The sequence below is a fragment of the Leucoraja erinacea genome, chromosome 28, assembly GCF_028641065.1.
Source record: "Leucoraja erinacea ecotype New England chromosome 28, Leri_hhj_1, whole genome shotgun sequence".
NCBI lineage: Eukaryota > Metazoa > Chordata > Chondrichthyes > Rajiformes > Rajidae > Leucoraja > Leucoraja erinaceus.
This window is the reverse complement of record NC_073404.1, coordinates 20,345,553-20,364,113: the sequence shown is the minus strand read 5'-3', so window position 1 is coordinate 20,364,113 and position 18,561 is coordinate 20,345,553. Positions and strand designations below refer to the sequence as shown.

At 40.7% G+C, this 18,561-nt stretch overlaps 1 protein-coding gene across 1 annotated transcript in view; it reads left to right on the top strand.

Moving 5' to 3' along the window:
* The window catches only part of baz1b (bromodomain adjacent to zinc finger domain, 1B), a 58,680-nt gene that overhangs the window by 23,780 nt on the left and 16,339 nt on the right, over positions 1-18,561 (top strand). The window contains exons 7-14 of the mRNA XM_055657963.1: positions 473-2,409; positions 2,953-3,080; positions 4,567-4,684; positions 5,226-5,324; positions 6,530-6,707; positions 8,189-8,365; positions 14,968-15,115; positions 17,718-17,865. Coding sequence (XP_055513938.1) covers positions 473-2,409; positions 2,953-3,080; positions 4,567-4,684; positions 5,226-5,324; positions 6,530-6,707; positions 8,189-8,365; positions 14,968-15,115; positions 17,718-17,865 — 2,933 coding nt within the window. The remainder of the gene's footprint in view (positions 1-472; positions 2,410-2,952; positions 3,081-4,566; positions 4,685-5,225; positions 5,325-6,529; positions 6,708-8,188; positions 8,366-14,967; positions 15,116-17,717; positions 17,866-18,561) is intronic.

Here is an 18,561-nt window from a genome sequence, read left to right as displayed (position 1 = left end):
GGTAGGCACCGTGGCTGTCCTTGTCAAGTTGGGCCGAAAGGCATGTTTCTGTGCTATATGACTCTCTCAGAGAATGAAGGAATTTGTGGGAGAATTAGATAGTCGTGAAGAGAATATGTTGCCCTGTGTTGAGAATAATGAGATATGTTCTCAATGAACATGATGTTTTCCTTGGCTATGGTGTTTAACAATTATGATAACCGTCTCAAAATTAAGAGCTAGCCATGAAATACATTGATCAGAAGAAACCTTTTGGCAGTGAATTTTGGATCTTGTGATTGTATTGAATAGTGGGGGATGCACAACGGGAAGAATGGCTGGCTGTTATTTTAACATTGTGCAATTTTCCAGCAATATGTAATTCCACCAATATTTAATTAGCTCACCACACTGAAGTATTTATGACATATTGTGTAATATTTCCAGTTTTGCATCCTTGCTGAAGACTAATGTACTCTTATATCTGTTTCAGTACATGATTCATAACCCTGTTGTGAATTTGGGGAAAAGAAAAAATTCTGGTTTGAATGAGGGAAAACCATCGAAAAAGGCCAGAGGAAATGGGGACCCAAACAAAGAGACAAACAAAAAACGGAAAATTAAAAATAAAGATAAGATTCCCTTAAGTCCACCTTTGAGCCCAACATTATGGGGACATGTACATGTGAAAAAGGCTATGAATGGTACTGACATGGCATATAGTCCCAAAAGATCTCCAGAACAAGAACTGGAAGAAGTCATGAAGATAGTAACTCCAACCAAGCTGAACACCAATTTCCACATTCCCAAAAAAGGCTCCAATGCTGCCCGAAATTTAAAAAAGCTGCAAATCAAGGATAAAATTAACAAAAAGGAGAGGTCAAAGAATAAGAATAAGTTGGTTAATGGGCAGAAAACCCCAGGGAATAACAAATCTCCAAAAAAGGTTCTGAAAACACCAAAGAGAAAAATGAAGCAGATGACACTTTTTGAAATGGCAAAATCAGGTACTTCCAAGTCAGGAAAGATGCAGAAAGGTGTTGGAGGGGCATCAAGATCTGTGACTAAACCTCAGAAATACTTGCCACTCTTGGCTTTACAATTCCTTCGATATTTCAAAGAAAACAAAGGAAGGGAAGAGAGAAAGGGTGCAGTATCTGCATTTATCACTCGAGTAGCTAAAGTGCTTTCTGCTGAAGATCGTGCACGTTTACCAGACGAAGTCCGAGACCTTGTGCAGAAAAGATATGAGATGTTGGAACATAAGAGAAAGTGGGCATTGATGACCCTGGAAGAGCGAGAAGATTATCACAAGAAAAAACGTGAAGAGCTGAAGGTAAAGATGAAGGAAAAGGCCAAAGAACGAAGAGCAAAGGAAATGAAATTAAAATTGGAGAAACAGAAGAGATTCGAAGATCAGACTCTTACAGGGAAGAGTTTACCTGCGTTAAAGCTAGTTGATACTCCAGAAGGGCTCCCCAACACACTTTTTGGTGATGTTGCTATGGTAGTTGAGTTTCTCAGTTGTTATGCTGGTTTGCTAATGCCTGATGACCAATATCCAATCACAGCAGTTTCCTTGATGGAAGCATTGGCATCTGAAAAGGGAGGATTCCTCTATTTGAACAGAGTACTATTGATCCTCCTTCAAACTTTGCTACAGGATGAAATTGCAGAAGACTACCGAGAACTGGGGATGAAGCTGTCTGAGATCCCTCTCACTTTGCACTCTGCTTCGGAGCTTGTCCGGCTCTGCATGCGAAAGTCTGATGTACAAAATGAAAGTGAGGTGTCAGAAACTAATGAAGACTGTAAAGACTCTGTAGGGTTTGAAGACAATGAAGTTGCAGATGAATTTCTAGATAAGCTGGAAACTGCCGAGTTTTTCGAACTGACCCCAGAAGAGAAAGTGAAGATTTTAACAGCACTCTGCCATCGAATTTTGATGACCTATTCGGTTCAGGATCACATGGAGGATTCACAGCATAAATCTGCAGAGCTTTGGAAAGAGAGGCTAGCTATGCAAAAAGAAGAGAACGACCGGAAAAAGGCTGAAAAACTGAAGAAAAAGGAAATGGAGGCAAAAAACAGAGAGCCAGAAAATGTAAAAATGAGTGACAAGAAAAAAGAGAAGAGGGAATTTGATAAAAAGCTAGAGGCCGACAAAGGTGTAAATGACTTATTGGTGGATGTCAACGGCAGTGAAGACCTCATTAGTGCCATTAAAAGCAGACGGCAAATGACAATGCAAGCAAAAAAGGAGAAAGAGGAACGGGAAAAGCATGAGAAAGAGAGGATGGAAAAAGAGGTCGAGGGAGAGAAGATTCGCAAACAAAAAGCAGCAGCTGAAAAGGCTTTCCAGGAAGGAATTGCAAAGTCCAAACTTGTCCTACATAGATCACCGATGGGCACAGACCGCAACCATAATAGGTATGTAGTTTCACTGCTGATCAATCATGATCAGAAATCCACACTCCAGTGCTATTTTATTGATACGAAAATACTGTATTATTATGTTGATGCAATGTGAGATTTGTCAGTTCAGCAAAATGTTAAATTGGCTTTTGATTGGATGGACATTTGCTAAGATGTGCAACCCGACACATTGTATGAGGACCAATTCAACTTCTGGTTTGCAAATTTTTTTGGACGGAAGTCAGTACTGGTGACCTAAAAATATTGTTAAAAAATGTTTTTTTGCAGTTAATTTGAACTTGTTGAACTAGATTGGTTTTCCTCATCATGGACAAATATAGTTTTTCGATCAACTGGGGAAATCTCTTCTGGTTTTTTTCTTCTGTGTATAAAATTGTGCAGTAATTTCTGATGTAATAATGCTTAATTGTATGTTCAACTGTGGTGAGATCCTTCTTAATAAATTAAGGACAATTAATTAAAGTTGAAATTTTGCCCGTGAAAATGATTGGATGTGTGATCATGCAGTAACAAAGCCTAACATTCCTTTTGCTGCAGGTTCTGGCTATTTTCTGACCTTGTACCTGGACTGTATGTAGAGAATGGCTGGGTACATGACAGTGTTGATTACAGCTTTACCCTTCCAGAAAAGTATACACGTCATGAAGAAGACCCAGACTCTAAAAGTAAGTCTTCAATCCATACCATTTCATAAGAATCCCACTTTAGCTTAAATACCTATTGCTTATTCAGCAGGCAAAACAATTATTGATAACATGGCAGAATACTTCGTATGGGCAATTCCTGCACTATGGGAGGGATAGGCTCCTAGATTTCCACATCTAGATTTTCTGTAAACCCACAATTTCTCTTTTGAATCCCATGTCCCATAGGCAGGGATTTGTTCCTGTAGATATGCTTTATCTCTCATTAAGACAATGACTGCGATCCACTGCCACTATATAACAGTTGACACCAACAGTAGCCTGTGGTGGACAAGGCTTATGAATTGAGAAAGGGTATAAGAAGTGCCGATATCAGAGAAAGGAATGACATTCGATAATGGGAGTACATGGTAGAAAGATTGTGTAGAAGTTCAGGTGGATAAAGGGCTGTGAAAGTGGAGTAAAGTCTAATGGATTGGTTTAAGCGGATGCAGTTTTCCTGCAATGCAGCTGTCGGGGAGAATGCCTCGTGCATGAAGAGCATGGCAGTACTGCCTCTGATGTGTCCATTCACGTGCTCTCGAGATAGAGGGGGTGTGACAAAGAAAGGACTCAGCTGTGACTGGCATGAGTTGGTGGTTTTATAGGCATAGGAGGAAAGAATATTACAAAACTAGTAATTTGAAATAATGGCATTGGTGGTGTGAACCTCTGGGTGGATTTGGAGTAATGGTATAGGCGAGCAATAGTGAAATTACTGCTTTTATATAGAAGGTAGCAACATCTTCAGCATGTCAATATTCCTGTTGTGTTTAAGGAGGAACTGCAGATGTTGGAAAATCGAAGGATTTTCTGAAATCGAAGCAGTTTGAAGAAGGGTTTCGGCCCGAAATGTTGCCATTTCCTTCACTCCATAGATGCTGTTGCACCCGCTGAGTTTCTCCAGCATTTTTGTGCACATTCCTGTTGTGTTTGTCTTGTCTGACTTTGTCAGCCCTGTTTATCTGCTTTGAATATTTGTGAAGATTGCTGCGATGAATAGATGGACATTTCCGGTCAAGAGACACAATACATGTTACATTTAAAATTGTTTACCTTTTTGATTTCTATAAATCTATATATATAGTATTTATTTTTCAGTCTAGTCTCTTATTTCGGAACGGAGATCAAAGTATGATCCTTGTTCTTTGCTTTGGGGGAAGAGAATGAGAGGGAATTGGGGCAAAATGGTGTGTGTGTAATGGTAATCCCATTTTTGACGGTCAAGGGATAGGCAAAGAAAGAAAAGAAAAACATCACACTGTTGTTGTGGGGATGCAAAGACCTTTGTTTTGCATGTTCCAGTGCTGAAGTAACTGACATTGAAATTGCTTTTGGACAGAGGCTTCTATGATTTGTAATAATCGGGGTTAATTATGGATAAACTGGAAATATTTTAGTAAATATGTAACGAGTTAATAGTATTAATATTCAAAAATTAAGGTGGATAACGTAATTCATCTTTCAGGCAATGATGACGACAGCATCGCTGAGAGCAGCTATAATGATGGTGGCCACCAGGGGTCCTCCTACGCAGCAGATATTTGCATTGGAACCACTGTGCCTAAACAAGGACAAAATCTATGGTACATTCAGGTTTTACATTTATTTCGTATTATCAGAAAATTGTTAAAAATCTGGTTGTTTTAATCTTAAATTCTGTGTTTTCATTTTAAATGAAATGATCACTTTGATCATTTTGAATAAACTTTCCTCTTGTACTCTCCCACACGGATTTATAATTTCTCCGTTGCTGTTAAATTATATCTCATGAGCTGTGCATTGTTTACTTGCTTAATACATTTTAATTAGAAAACTTTAATTGTATTTTGGTATTCAGTTGCTGCTTTATTTTTCCATTACCTCTGCAATCCTTAAGCCACCCTATCACCTTTCATGAGGTAGGCCTGCATGTCCCAGGCTCTTTGACTGATTGAGGTGTTTTAAAAATCATATATGTTGCAGCTTTTTGAGTGTTTTTTTGTTTGATTTTTACAATCTTGTCAACTTTCTTCTAGGGAGTATTCGTCCATTTATTTTAAAGTATTTTTGCACTATTTCTGATGTGTATATGTTTACTCTCCTCCTTTGGAAATAACAGTTAATGGGACTTTGATATATCCATAGGTTTGTGTGTGACACCCAGAAGGAGCTTGATGAACTTATGAACTGCCTTCATCTGCAAGGTGCCAGAGAAAGTGCACTAAAAGAACGACTTGAGAAAAAGTAAGCTGTAGCACATGGACGTGTAGATGCTGGTTTACAAAAAAAACTGTTAGAGTAACTCAGTGGGTCAGATTCTGTGGAAGGATCCTGACCGAAATGTCGCTTTTCCATGTTCTTCAGAGATGCTTCCTGACCTGCTAAGTTACTCCAGCACATTGTCTTTTTTTGAGAAAAAATGTCCTTTTTAAAGTTCTCAGAAAACAATTTTGTATTTTTGAAAGAAAGACTTGGTTTCAGCTTAATGATAGAATAAACCTTTGTATTTTATATATTTTACCAGTAAAGTGGAAGGTTATTAATTTCCATAAGATGATGGTAATACATTTTTTAATATGATTAGAAGCTAAGGGTCATGCAAATCTGCAAGTTAAAAATGCAGGTGCCTTTAAACAGTTATTTAATATGTTATCCTATTAGAAGCTGTGAACCTTAAAGAACATGGCTGGAGTACTGAGCGAATTATTTGGTCTCTGTCTAAAGGAAGTGGTTGCCTTGGAGGAGATGTATTATTGACTTACTAGATTGATTCCTAGAACAAGGGAATTTGAGGAGAGTAAGATTGGCTTTTATAATTGATTTGGACAAAATTCCAAAAGGGATTGATGGGGTATGTATGAAGAAGCTCTTTCTTCTGGCTGGCAAACATAGAGCCAGTCTAGCTTCAGACAGAGAAATGTCTTTACTCAGAGTTGAAACATTTTATAATTCTTTACAGTCAAGGTTATCACTAAGGGAATCTGAGGGAATGGGAGCCACACAAGATGGTCTAAGGTTAACTAGGAACTCTGAATGGCAGAAGAGACTTGACTGGCTGATGGTCTTCGGTATTCCTCATCATCTGGCAGATGAAACTATCTGAACTATAGCATTTCGGTTAGTTTAGTAACTCCATAGTATGGTAATGGTGTGTTAGCTTGGACTTTTGGGATCAACCCTCTGAAAAGGCATTTGTGACAGACCAGAAGGCAATAAGTGCAGGGCAAAAACAGTGAGGAACTATGCCTCAGTTCTGTCGCATTCTTCAAATACAACCTATTTGGTTTTATTGCTTTAATTAAAAATACGTATATTTTGAAAGATTCTCTGTGATTTCCACGCTCCTGCTGACATCCAGACATCATATGGAGACCGTTGTTTGCTTGAAAGACATGTTATGGTCTAATGATGTAATTGACATTGCAATTTTTAATTATTTTAATTTATAGATATCAAGATATTCTTCATTCACTTCACTTTGCACGGAAACCTAACTTAGGCCTAAAGTCTTGTGATGGCCATCAGGAGCTCCTCAACTATCTCCGAACAGACCTGATTGAGGTGGCAACCCGATTGCAAAAGGGAGGGCTGGGGTACATGGACAAATGTGATGAATTTGAGGAGGGGGTGAGTAACTACATAGACATACGTGTACTCTCCTAGCGGTGTTTGTAGCACCAGCAGCTATTGTATATGGATGTTAGCACACTGTTAAAAATCAATAATTCAACGTCATTTGAAATGTTTCCCAGCAAATTATGACGAATATAATTGCTGGATCTTTTTCCAGTTTAATGTTGAAACAAATGTTTTCTTTGCTCTACCAAAAAGAAAGAATAAAACTGACTAGTCTCAAACCATGAATATTCAGGTTTTGAAAACCACAAATGTGTATTTTCATGCCTTGTTAAAAATATTTAATCAGACTTTAAAGTAACTTATTTTTTATTTTTAAATTCAGGTGAATAAGCCCATCAACCTTGTCAAAGTTATTTTTCTTCTCCAAGAATTGTATCTGGAAGAAGTTTCAGCTATTATTCAGGAAGATTGTTGGAATCAAATGCAGAACATTGAATTACTATTAAGACAAATAAATCCTACAAAAAAAGAATGGCTAGCAAAATTTAAATAACCCTGGAACAGATGAAAGTTAATCAATTGACTGGGGAAGGATATTAGCTTCAAAGACAGACAGGGGAATCAATGTAAAGCCAGAAGAGTGGCCAAACTATCAATGGGGTATTTTATCGTACTGAGGATAAGAATGGGATTAACAGAAAACATAGAAATTCTCAGCAGGTGAGGCAGCTTCTTTAAAGACCGAAACATGTTAATGTTTCTTGTTAAAGGCATTTGGTAAGTCATAGTCCTGAACCATTAACTCTCTTTTTCTCTTTGCAGATGCTGCCTGACTTGAGAAGTTCAGTAGTTTGAATTTTTATTTTCCGTTTCCAGCATTTGGATTATTTTGCGTTTGTTGGATAAAATGGAGCTTGGATCAAATAACCCCATATTGGAATACTCTGTAGTACCTGTTATAGGGCTTCCCATGAAAATGGTCAAAGGAGGTATAGGCAATGGCTAGTCAACTGCCTGTACCTCTTATGATCATTTTCATAAAAAGTTACCTTTGAATTATGCTTTTTGGGTGGGTAGGGAAGGGTGAAGGTGAAGAAAGAAAATGATTGTCTTTATAACGCTTCTGATGTAATAGTAAGGAAGAGCACAGTTAATGCTTATATTTATATCCTCATTGTTTCAAAGAACAGTGCCATGTGGATCTATTTCTGAAGCCAGGCAATTGGTAATATTCCTTTGTGGTGGCATCATTTCAGGACCAATTTATTAATCAGAACATTTTCAGAATTTATTAATCAGAACCAGAAAAAAATCTTTATGCCAAGCTATATGGGCAATAATTTCAAATTTGGCTTTGTTGATCTTTTTATACCTCTGGAGAACTACATCACATAATGTTTGTTATCGTGCATTTGAATGATGAGCATTTGAAGTTTGTGCCATTTAAGCAATACTGCTGTTGAGCTAAATTGAGGAGGCAAAAATAATTGCATGTTCCGATTGGTTGCTAATCTTGTATGATTTGCTAGGTGCGCTCGATGGACGATCTGAAGGATTTGGGCGAGTGCGTGATCACACTTCAGGAGTGTGTAATAAAGAAATTTCTGCAAGGATTTATGGCCCCCAAGCAGAAGAAGAAGAAGGCAGGCGAGGAAGCAAAAGTGGAAGAAGTAGATGAAGAAAAGAAGATGGCTGAAGAAGCAAAGGTAAGTTATGTAGTTCAATGGTCCTTTATTGTCACATGTACAATTTAAGGTACAGTGAAATTTGATTTACCATAGTCGTACCAGAAAAAAGCAACAAGACCCACAACTACATAAAAGTTAACATCCAACACAGCGGCTCCCCCACACTCCTCACTGTGATGCAAGACAATAAACTCTTATCTTCTTTTCTCCTGCGGACGGGGCAGTCAAACCATCCGCAGTCAGGGCGATCGAATCTCCCGCAGCCGGGGCGGTCGAAGCTCCTGCGGCTTGGAGCTCCCGGTCGGTCCCTAAACAAAGGACCACGAGCTCTGAGGTCGATCCCCAGCAAGAGGCTACCAGCTCCTCGATGTTAGGCCACAGCGCGGACGGATATACGATACGGAAAACAATTGCATCTCTGTCGAGGAAAGAGATTAAAAAAAAGTTTCCCCCAGCCCTACCCCCCACATAAGACAAAACTAAAGATACATCAAACATACATTTAATAACAGAGAAAGAAAAGGACGAGACAGACTGATGGCGAGGCTGCCATTGTACGGCGCCGCCCGGTGCAAGCTACACTCTTGGTTAAGAAACGGTGGTTGATAGTGTATCAGTCACGCATACTGCTTTGTCGCGGTGGGGTTGAACTTTCTGAGAGTTGTTAAAGTTGTATTTATAGAGGCAAGTGGAGAGTATTTGATCACGCTCCTGACTTCTGCCTATGTAAATGGTAGAAAGGCCCTGGGACTGGTAGTTATACCATTCATCGTAGTATGTCTGGCCTTTCACCTGTTCTTATAGCAGAATATTAATTTAGCTGGTCCAGTTGCGTGTTTGTAATATAGTAAGCCAGTCCCAATCTTGAAATGGCAGAGTGAGAGGTGTGTTTAACGGAGTATTCTCATTAAACTTCTTGTATTTCTCATTTAAATTGCACCAAGAACAATATGCTTGATCTATCTTATTATCTCACATTGTTTCCACTACCACTATTTCATCTTAATTTCAAAATGCTTTCACCACTTCAAGATTAGCCATTGGTGTGTTGTTCAAATAAACAGTTGAAAATATCATATTCTCCACTAAATCACCAAAATTCCAATGAGGCAGAGAGCAGATGAATAGCACAAATAATTTTGACAATTCTGCACACCTATGTGTATTGCAGTGGCACTGCAGCATGCTGAAATGGCCAGCAGGGGTCAATATTAGTTTAACAAAGATAGCATATCATGTCGGTCTCTCCTCTCAGGCAGTCCTTTAGAAAAATAGGTGTAGGAGTAGGCCATCCGGCCCTTCGAGCCAGCACCTCCATTCAATAAGATCATGGCTGATCATCGAAAATCAGTACCCCGTTCCTGCTTTCCCCCCCACATCCCTTGATTCCTTTAGCCCCAAGAACTAAATCTAACTATCGCTTGAAAACATCCAGTAAATTAGCCTCCATTGCCTTCTGTGGCAGATAATTCTACAGATTCATAACTGGGTGAAAAAATGTTTCCTCATCTCAGTCCTAAATGGCCTACCCCTTATTCTTAAACTGTGAGCCCTGGTTCTGGACTCCCCCAACATTGGGGCCATTTTTCCTGCATTAGGGCTGTCCAATATAAAGAATTGTATATGTTTCTATAAGATCTCCTCTCATCTTTCTAAGTTCCAGAGAATACAAGTCCAGTCGACCCATTCTTTCATCATATTGATGATCCCATTCTTTAGGATCAACTATGACTTGTTTCTACTCTAACCTCAGAATCCACAAAACCAACATGGGAGTCCCAGGCTCTTCCAAAGATGGTCCTGATGTACTGAGGGGGAAGTGATGTAGGGTGGGTGAGTGGTTATGCAGGACCTCGTATTGCACTCCATATGTGGACTGTAGAGTGATCTCAAGATCATCCTAAAGGATATATTTCAATTTTCAGCAGTCATAGGCCAGGTATCACCAAGATTTTTTTTTTTTTTTTTAGTCTTTTGCACATCCTTGAATCTCTGTTTCCCTGACACAGCTTGGTGCCTTTTCTGGGAGTTTAGTGTCAGGTATACACAAGACATTGGCTGCTGTTTGTAACCAACTTATAGGGTATCAGTGCTCGGGGCAATACCCTTCTATTAAATTTGGAGGATTTGGCAAAAAGTATGTTGGTGGTATTTATCCAGTGCCTTGAAGTGCCTGGTATAACAAAATCAAGCCCCAGGAACTACCGCTTTTCATTGAAGTGCACAGGAAGTTTCTTCCTAAATATCATTGCTAGACAGGGCTACCTTCTCCAATATAAAAGTCTAATACAAGAAAATGTACTTGTGGCAAGAGTATTTTAAACAGAGAGTAATCGGTGGCTAATATTACATCGCTAGTTTTCAATATATCTCCCACAAATATATAGTGCAAGTTACACCATTCACTGACCTGCTAATGCTGCTGCCTTGTGCATTGCATTCACACTACATGAGTGGGCTAAGCAGGTGAATCTTGAGTCAGTCAAGAGTGCAAAGCACCATCTCCATTTTAAGGAGTCATGAATAATTGACAGGCAATTGCAAATTGCTTCGCAATGTATTTGAGTAAGTTACAGATTGGCCTTTTCAGCTGGAAAGAATCGTTGAATTTGAGTTTATGGAGGACACTCAGACCTATTTCTCTGGTGACAATTTAATCAGCAGTTCAGTACAACAGGGAGAATGAGAAGGAGGCGTGTAGAGCGGTTAACCTGCCAAATGAGAACGAGGCGCTATTCAGGAAGAGTATTAGGTGAAACATGAGAAAGTAGTCATGCCACTTTTGTTTTGTGCCAGTATGTAGTCTTTAAGCCATCAAGCCAAACCCAGTTTTGTGACGGGAAGACGGCTAATCTTTGTGCAAGTATCCCCTAAACTCAAGCATGAGCAAATGAGACCACAGCAAGAGTCATGTTGTGTTCTGCAATACCATTAAGCAAATTATTGGCGTATTAACACTTCTTCAGCTGTCTTGATTATTCAGATGGTAGAGGCATTTTTGGGATTGGGTGCCTGCGGCTAAAGGTGTTCCACAGGGATTGGTGCAGGGATCTTTTCTGTTTCTATTACATGTGAATAAAGTGGATGTTGGAGGCATGATCAGCAAATTTGCGGATGACATAAAGATTAGCGGCAGTGTGGATGGTAAACTTAGGTTGCTGTGATGTTGGTGAAATGGGCTGAAAAATGGCAGGTAGAGTTTAATCCTGATAAATGTAAACTGATACATTTTGGGAGTACTAATGAGGGAAGGACATACACTATATATGGTATGATCCTAGAGAGTATTGAGGACGGGGAACTTGGCCTGCAAGACCAAAGATCCTCGAAGGTGATACTGTGCGGGAGGTAATGTGGTTAAGAAGGTATACAGATGCTGGTCTTAATCTCCTCCCGACTGGACTATTGCAACTCACTTCGCCTTGGCATCAGCTCCACCTACATCAACCAACTCCAACTGGTCCAGAACGCAGCTGCCCGACTCATCACCCACACCAAATCCTGGCATCACATCACTCCAGTCCTCAAAAAACTTCACTGGCTTCCCATCTACCGGAACACCTACAAAATCATGATCCTCACCTACAAAGCCCTCCACCATCTGCCCCCCCCCATATCTCACTGACCTCTCCCCCTACCAACCCTCACGGTCCCTCAGATCCACATCAGCCGGTCTCCTCTCCATCCACAAGTCCAACCTCCGCAGTTTAGGGGACAGAGCCTCCCCCAACTGATTCGCAATTCCGTGTCCCTCACCATCTTCCAGTCCCACCGCAAGACCCATCTCTTCACCTCTGCCTATCCTTAGCCCCACGTCCCCCTCCCTTTTCATCTGTGCATTAATTGCCTTATTATTGTGTTTTGTATTGAATTCTGTCTTTACTTTGTGTACTAATCATGTCTCTACTATTTATTTCATTCCCCTTACATGTTTTCCTCTACCTGCAAATTTTTTGTAAGGTGTCCTTGAGACTCTTGAAAGGCGCCCATAAATAAAATTTATTATTATTATAATTTGTTAATTGGGGTATTGAATACAAGAGCAGAAAAGGGGGGGGAAGGGAATAGAAGGCTGTCAAATGGATGTAAAACTGGTTGTCTTAGATCAGGCACTTTCAACAATTTCCATTTGGCTCTTGAAGTTCCATCCATGGATTAAAATAGCTTGTTATCTCTTTATTGCATGCTTTTTCTCATTTCAACTTTGATCTTTTGCCCAACCATTTGCCTATCAAAGCTGTTTGTGTCTCCCCCATCTGCATCCACCTATCACTTGCCAGGCTTTGTCCTGCCCCCACATCTCTTCCAGCTTTCATCCCCAATTACAATCAGTTAGAAGAAGAGGCTTGACAAAATATTACCCGTCCATGCTCTCCAGTAATGCTTCCTGACTCGCTGAGTCACTCCAGCACTTTGTGTCTTTTTTTTAAACTAGCATTTGTAGTTCCTTGTGTCCACTTGTTAAAGTGACTATTCGCAATGAGTGAACCTGATCACTGAAAGCGGCCCGGTTGCAAAATAATTCCCATTAGACGTGATCCTTGTCGTATTCCTGGAGTCGCCTAAATAATTTACGCAATCTTATTTTCATCCTACACCTTCTCAAAGCCAGGGATGTTAAAGTGATTTGCAATTACCAACTGTTATCGTTATGAGATCAGGTAATACAAAAGAGACTCAAATTGTCCCTGGGAACTTGCAGTCCGGTGTACTTCAGTGGCTATCATTTGAATCCTTTGATGTTACCAACCTACAATCAAACTCCAGTATGTTTTGGTTTAATGTATACCAGGCATTTTTCTGGATAATTATTTTATTTATGGGTAAAACTAGGTGATTAATCCACTTGTGTCCAGGTCATTGCACTTCAAAAAGCAAATAAAACCTGAACGTAAAATTGATACTGTTTGGCATTACAAAGCTGTAATCTAATTCCAGAATTCTTTAAATCAGACAAATTTCAATACCTTCTGGACCCTTCAATTATTTCTCAGCCTTGTAATCACTTCCATGTCTGTAATTTTTTTTTCATGCAATCAAAGCAAAATGTATTACCTTTACACCTAGCTGAGGTAGTGTGTGGGTGCAGTGTTGAGTAGAGTGGGTGCAGCTGTTCAGCTGCTGTTGAATGACAAAATGCCTGTTGAATGGCAGTTCGGTGTGACTGCTCACTGTAATATGAGAAAAATAGACTCTTAAAATGAGTTGTTGCTTTGTTCAAAATTGGCAATAACAATTTTAAAGTTTGCAAAGGATTACTGTGAGCCAGAGAGTGAAGATATTCCTCAGTACTTAACTTAAATTAGATTGCCACTGATTCTTTTGTCTGTTCAGGTTTTGCTTTTATGGTTAATGAGCATAGAAAACATTTGGTTCCTTAGTAACCACATGCACTGAAGTGTGCTCATTTCTGTCTGTATTTGTTAAAACCAAGAGTCTTTGCTTCCGCTCTAATTCATGTTTTCATAGGCTGTCAAAACTTTAAAACGTCTGTCTTATTTGAAGAACGATAAAAAGATTTTTAAGTCATCTTCAACATCTCTTAATTAACTGATGTTTATTACTTTACCCTTTGTTCTTTTTAATCAAACTTAATTGTGTCTATTCATCTTAGATTGTCAGTCAAGGAAAATGATCCTTAATGTTAGTTATCGTGTAATGTTATCAACTAGCATATTGAACTATATATTTCAGTTTGTAAACTGTAATTAACTGAACATTACAGAGCAGATGGGAGATTCAATTCTGCTAACTGACCATTTGGCCTAGAAGAAGAGGTACTAAAATTGAACAGTAATTGTTTAGAATATCAGACTCCTTTGAAATAAGAACAATCCAAACAAGATTAACTGGATTCCAGTTGACTATTGGCTAATTGAGTTTTGTAGAAATGGCTAAGAAGTGAGACATGCTGCTTTGTAAGAGTTGTGTGTTGGCTCTTTTCCAATTCTTTGTTTGCTTCAAGTTAAAGGTGGAAATAATTCCCAGAAGGGATAAGTTTCTACATTGATTATGTCTTCTCTATAGTTTGTAAAAAAGTATATTTTTCAGGCCCAGCACATTATAAGCATTACAGACGCTTGAACTGTGATTTAGCAACCATTCTGTACAAAATAATTACCTTTTGTTGTGCCTAAATGCTTCATTTTCTTTCAAAGTGAACAAAATTAATGATAAGATGATGGCAGGTGTAAACCAATTATGCTGCTTATTTTCACTTTGGGTGAACATACATAGTAACAGTTAGTACGGGATGCATTTTGTCAGAGCATCCAATCTTTGTATAATGCAAAATAATGAGTGTGAAATATTTCTTTACATTTTAACAAAAGCTTGTCTTTCAATAATTTTTGTAAATGTATGTTCTTGAGTGAAAGGCAAGTCAGGTGGGCGTTAGGAAGCTTGGATGATGAGAGAAAGGCTGTGGTCAAGAATAAGAAGGAGGCATAGGGCAGGTATTTGCAGCTGGGATCAAGTGGGAGGATTTTCGGGAAACGAGGGACACGCTAAAAAAGAGGACAGGAGATTGCTTTGACTAATAATAAGGATAATCCCAAAAAATGTTAAGTACATTAAGGAAAAAAGGGTAACCAAATTGTAATTAATTAATTTACCTACAGGTTGCTTCTGCACTGGAGCTATGGAAAAGTGCTATCAGAGAGGCTCAGACCTTCTCCCGCATGCATGTGTTACTGGGAATGCTGGATGCCTGTATTAAATGGGACATGTCAACTGAAAATGCCAGATGTAAAGTGTGCCGCAAGAAGGGTAAGCACCACAGTCATCAGCTGTCTGATTGTGGGGAAATCTTCAAGTTGTGAATAGTTGTACAAAACAAGTTCGTATTTGAAGAAGGAAACTTAACTTCATGATGCAGTTTAAGACGACCTGCAATTTCTAGTATTTAGATAGCCTTTATTGTCATTCAGACCGAAGTCTGAACGAAATTGCAGCAGTCATACATATAATACAATAAAAACAACAATAAACACATATTAACATCCACCGCAGTGAGTCCACCCAGCATCTCCTCACTGTGATGGAGGCAAAAGTCTACGGTCTGCAGTCTCTTCCCTCCTCTTCTCCCTCTGCGCTGAGGCGATACCCCCCCGGGCGATGTTATAAATCAGTCCCGCGGCTCAAACACCGCGGCCCGGGGTGGTTGAAGCTGCCGCCCACCAGTCCTGCAGACGCAGCCGCTGACCCGCGGCCGAACCCCGGACTCAGGCCACCACCAGATGCCAAAGTTACCCTTGTGATCCTGGATGCTCTGAGAAATATCTTTCTTTATATATCACAGTTGATTTGTACACCGTCCCAGCCACCCTCACGTGAGTACCGCACCGTCTTCAGCCTCGGGCTGGGCCGCCTGACATGGGCGCCGAACCTCCGCCGGACTGGGCCGCCCCGATATGGGCGTCGCTTCTTCCCCGGGCCGGGCTGCCCCGACTTGGGTGTCGCTTCTCCCTCGGGCCGGGCTGCCCCGACATGGGCGCCGAACCTCCCTCGGGCTGCGAGCGCCGCACCTCCCCGAGCTCGGCCGCTCCGACGGGAGCCTCGTTCCACCCTCGGGCTGGCCGCCCTCACGGGAGCGTCCCGACCTCTTCCAGCCCTGAGCCGGACCGCCCTCACGGGAGCGAGCTCAGGGCGAGTCCTGACGGGCTCTGCCTCTGGAGCCTCGAGTAATTTTGACTATTACTCGTTCTTCTTGGTGTTGATGCTGATATATAGTTTACCATCTGATTTTTATGTGCATGCTGCTCAAAACCCCACTGTTCGTGCACAGTTCAGGACTGCTATTACATTGACTCTACCCATCCCTTCCTACAAAATGTGCTTCAGTATTAAATTCTGCTGCTGCTTGTTTGATTATTTTGTTGGACTATATATATGTCCTAATGCACACGATTTACATTATTCTTGCATGTCTGCCAGTTCTTCACTTTTGGTATCTATGGAATTTGACTCCTGAGAAATGGCATTACGGTTCATCATTTTCAATTCAGCGTATCTTGCTGCTGGTTGTACCCTAGCTGGCCCTAGCTCCTACTCCATGAGCCTTAATTTTGATAAATAGACATTTATTGCCACTTTGACAAATACTTCCTTAAACAAACTTCTGATGTCTGAATTTTATCTAATTTACTCTGTCCTGGATGTACCTATTTGGTTATTCCCTACCCTTACCTGGTATCAGTATCCCAACCCATAACCACACACATATCTTGTCCAATCTATAACAAACATTTACTGCTCACTGTTCCACCACCCCCACTCAACCCATCCCATACATCAGGGGTCGGCAACCTTGTTCTGCATAGGGGCCAGGAGGCATGTCTGTGAGCGGATGGTGAGCCACATCTATCACCTGTACACATGATCCCACCTTCATCCCGCGCAGGGTGGCAGGCAACAAATCACGTAGATCCTGCCCCTTCGAGGACACCACCCAGAGCACTGGCGCTTAGTTATGGGTGCTCACGAACATGGCACAACCAATTGCTTTGGCTCTGTCCTGAAGGTGGTGGTTCATATACTCACACTCACTTGTCCCCGGCGTATTGACAACCACGATCCCGACAGTGAAGCCCAGACACAGAAGGTGCGCGGCCGAGCCGGCGGCTTTGCGCAGGATGCGGTACAGCCAGTACTCGGCGCTGCTCGGTAGCGTTTGCCGGCTCCGCCATGGCGGCCGCCAGCGCAAGTCTCCTTGCGTCACTGCGCCTGAGCGCCGCGGCCTCGGGCCCGGGAGGGGGGGGTACCGGAGATGATGGAAGTCTGCAGGCCGGATAATTACTGGGAAAAAAATACCCCTGCGGGCCGAATGATTTCTGGTTACGGGCTGCATTCAGCCGGGGGCCGTAAGTTGCCGACCCCTGCCATACATACACATATAAGCACTTGTTCACAAACATGCTTTTCTCCATAGTTTTAAAGTTGGTTAGTTTGAAGGATGATAATTGTGAAATGTTAACTCTTTCCTTCTATCCATATTGCTGTCAGCTGCTGAGTGTTCACAATCTTTTTGTATTTTTGTCTTCGATGTTTAGCATCTGCAGTAGTCTGCATTTGTGAACTGGGCCTTTTGTTCTCTGCAAAAATGGACAATCTTTACTTTGTCTACTGTATTTATGTATACCCAGCAAATATATTCTTATTGGAATCCCCAAAATTATGAACAATTATGAAATGTTATTTCAAAATCTTTCTTAGTTTTGGGGGATTCCAAGGAGAGTTTATTTAATGATTCTAATGTATCCTAACAGGTTTCAGAAACATTCTATTTAGTCTTTTAAATTAAAAAACAAACCTTGCTCAGATTGATCCATCTCCATGACTTAAACTTATATTTGTCATTTTATCTCCCCAGGTGAAGATGACAAGCTGATCCTGTGTGATGAATGTAATAAGGCTTTCCACTTGTTCTGTTTGAGGCCAGCCCTGTATGTAATACCAGATGGAGAATGGCTCTGTCCAGCCTGCCAACCACCCACAGCTAGGCGAGGAACACGAGATAGGTACATTCTACAGCCTGCTTACTGTTCCGCTTGTCTCATGGAGTCGTACATCACGGAAAGCTCATTCATGTTGTTCACAATGCTGTATCTTAGCTAGTCCCATTTGTCTCCATTTGGCTCCTCTCCCTTTAAGCTTTTCTATGCATTACCTATCCACGTGTCTCTTATCACCTGTAGTTTTTATTTCATATGAAACCATACATGAAATAGATTCTAGCAGACATAATAGTAGGCTCAGTGAACATAATTGGCCTATTTTCATTAACCATATAATAATAACCATATAACAATTACAGCACGGAAACAGGCCATCTCGACCCTTCTAGTCCGTGCCGAACACATAATCTCCCCATGTCCCATATACCTGCGCTCAGACCATAACCCTCCATTCCCTTCCCATCCATATAACTATCCAATTTATTTTTAAATGATAAAAACGAACCTGCCTCCACCACCTTCACTGGAAGCTCATTCCACACAGCTACCACTCTCTGAGTAAAGAAGTTCCCCCTCATGTTACCCCTAAACTTCAGTCCCTTAATTCTCATGTCATGTCCCCTTGTTTGAATCTTCCCTATTCTCAGTGGGAAAAGCTTTTCGACGTCAACTCTGTCTATCCCTCTCATCATTTTAAAAACCTCTATCAAGTCCCCCCCTTAACCTTCTGCGCTCCAAAGAATAAAGCCCTAACTTGTT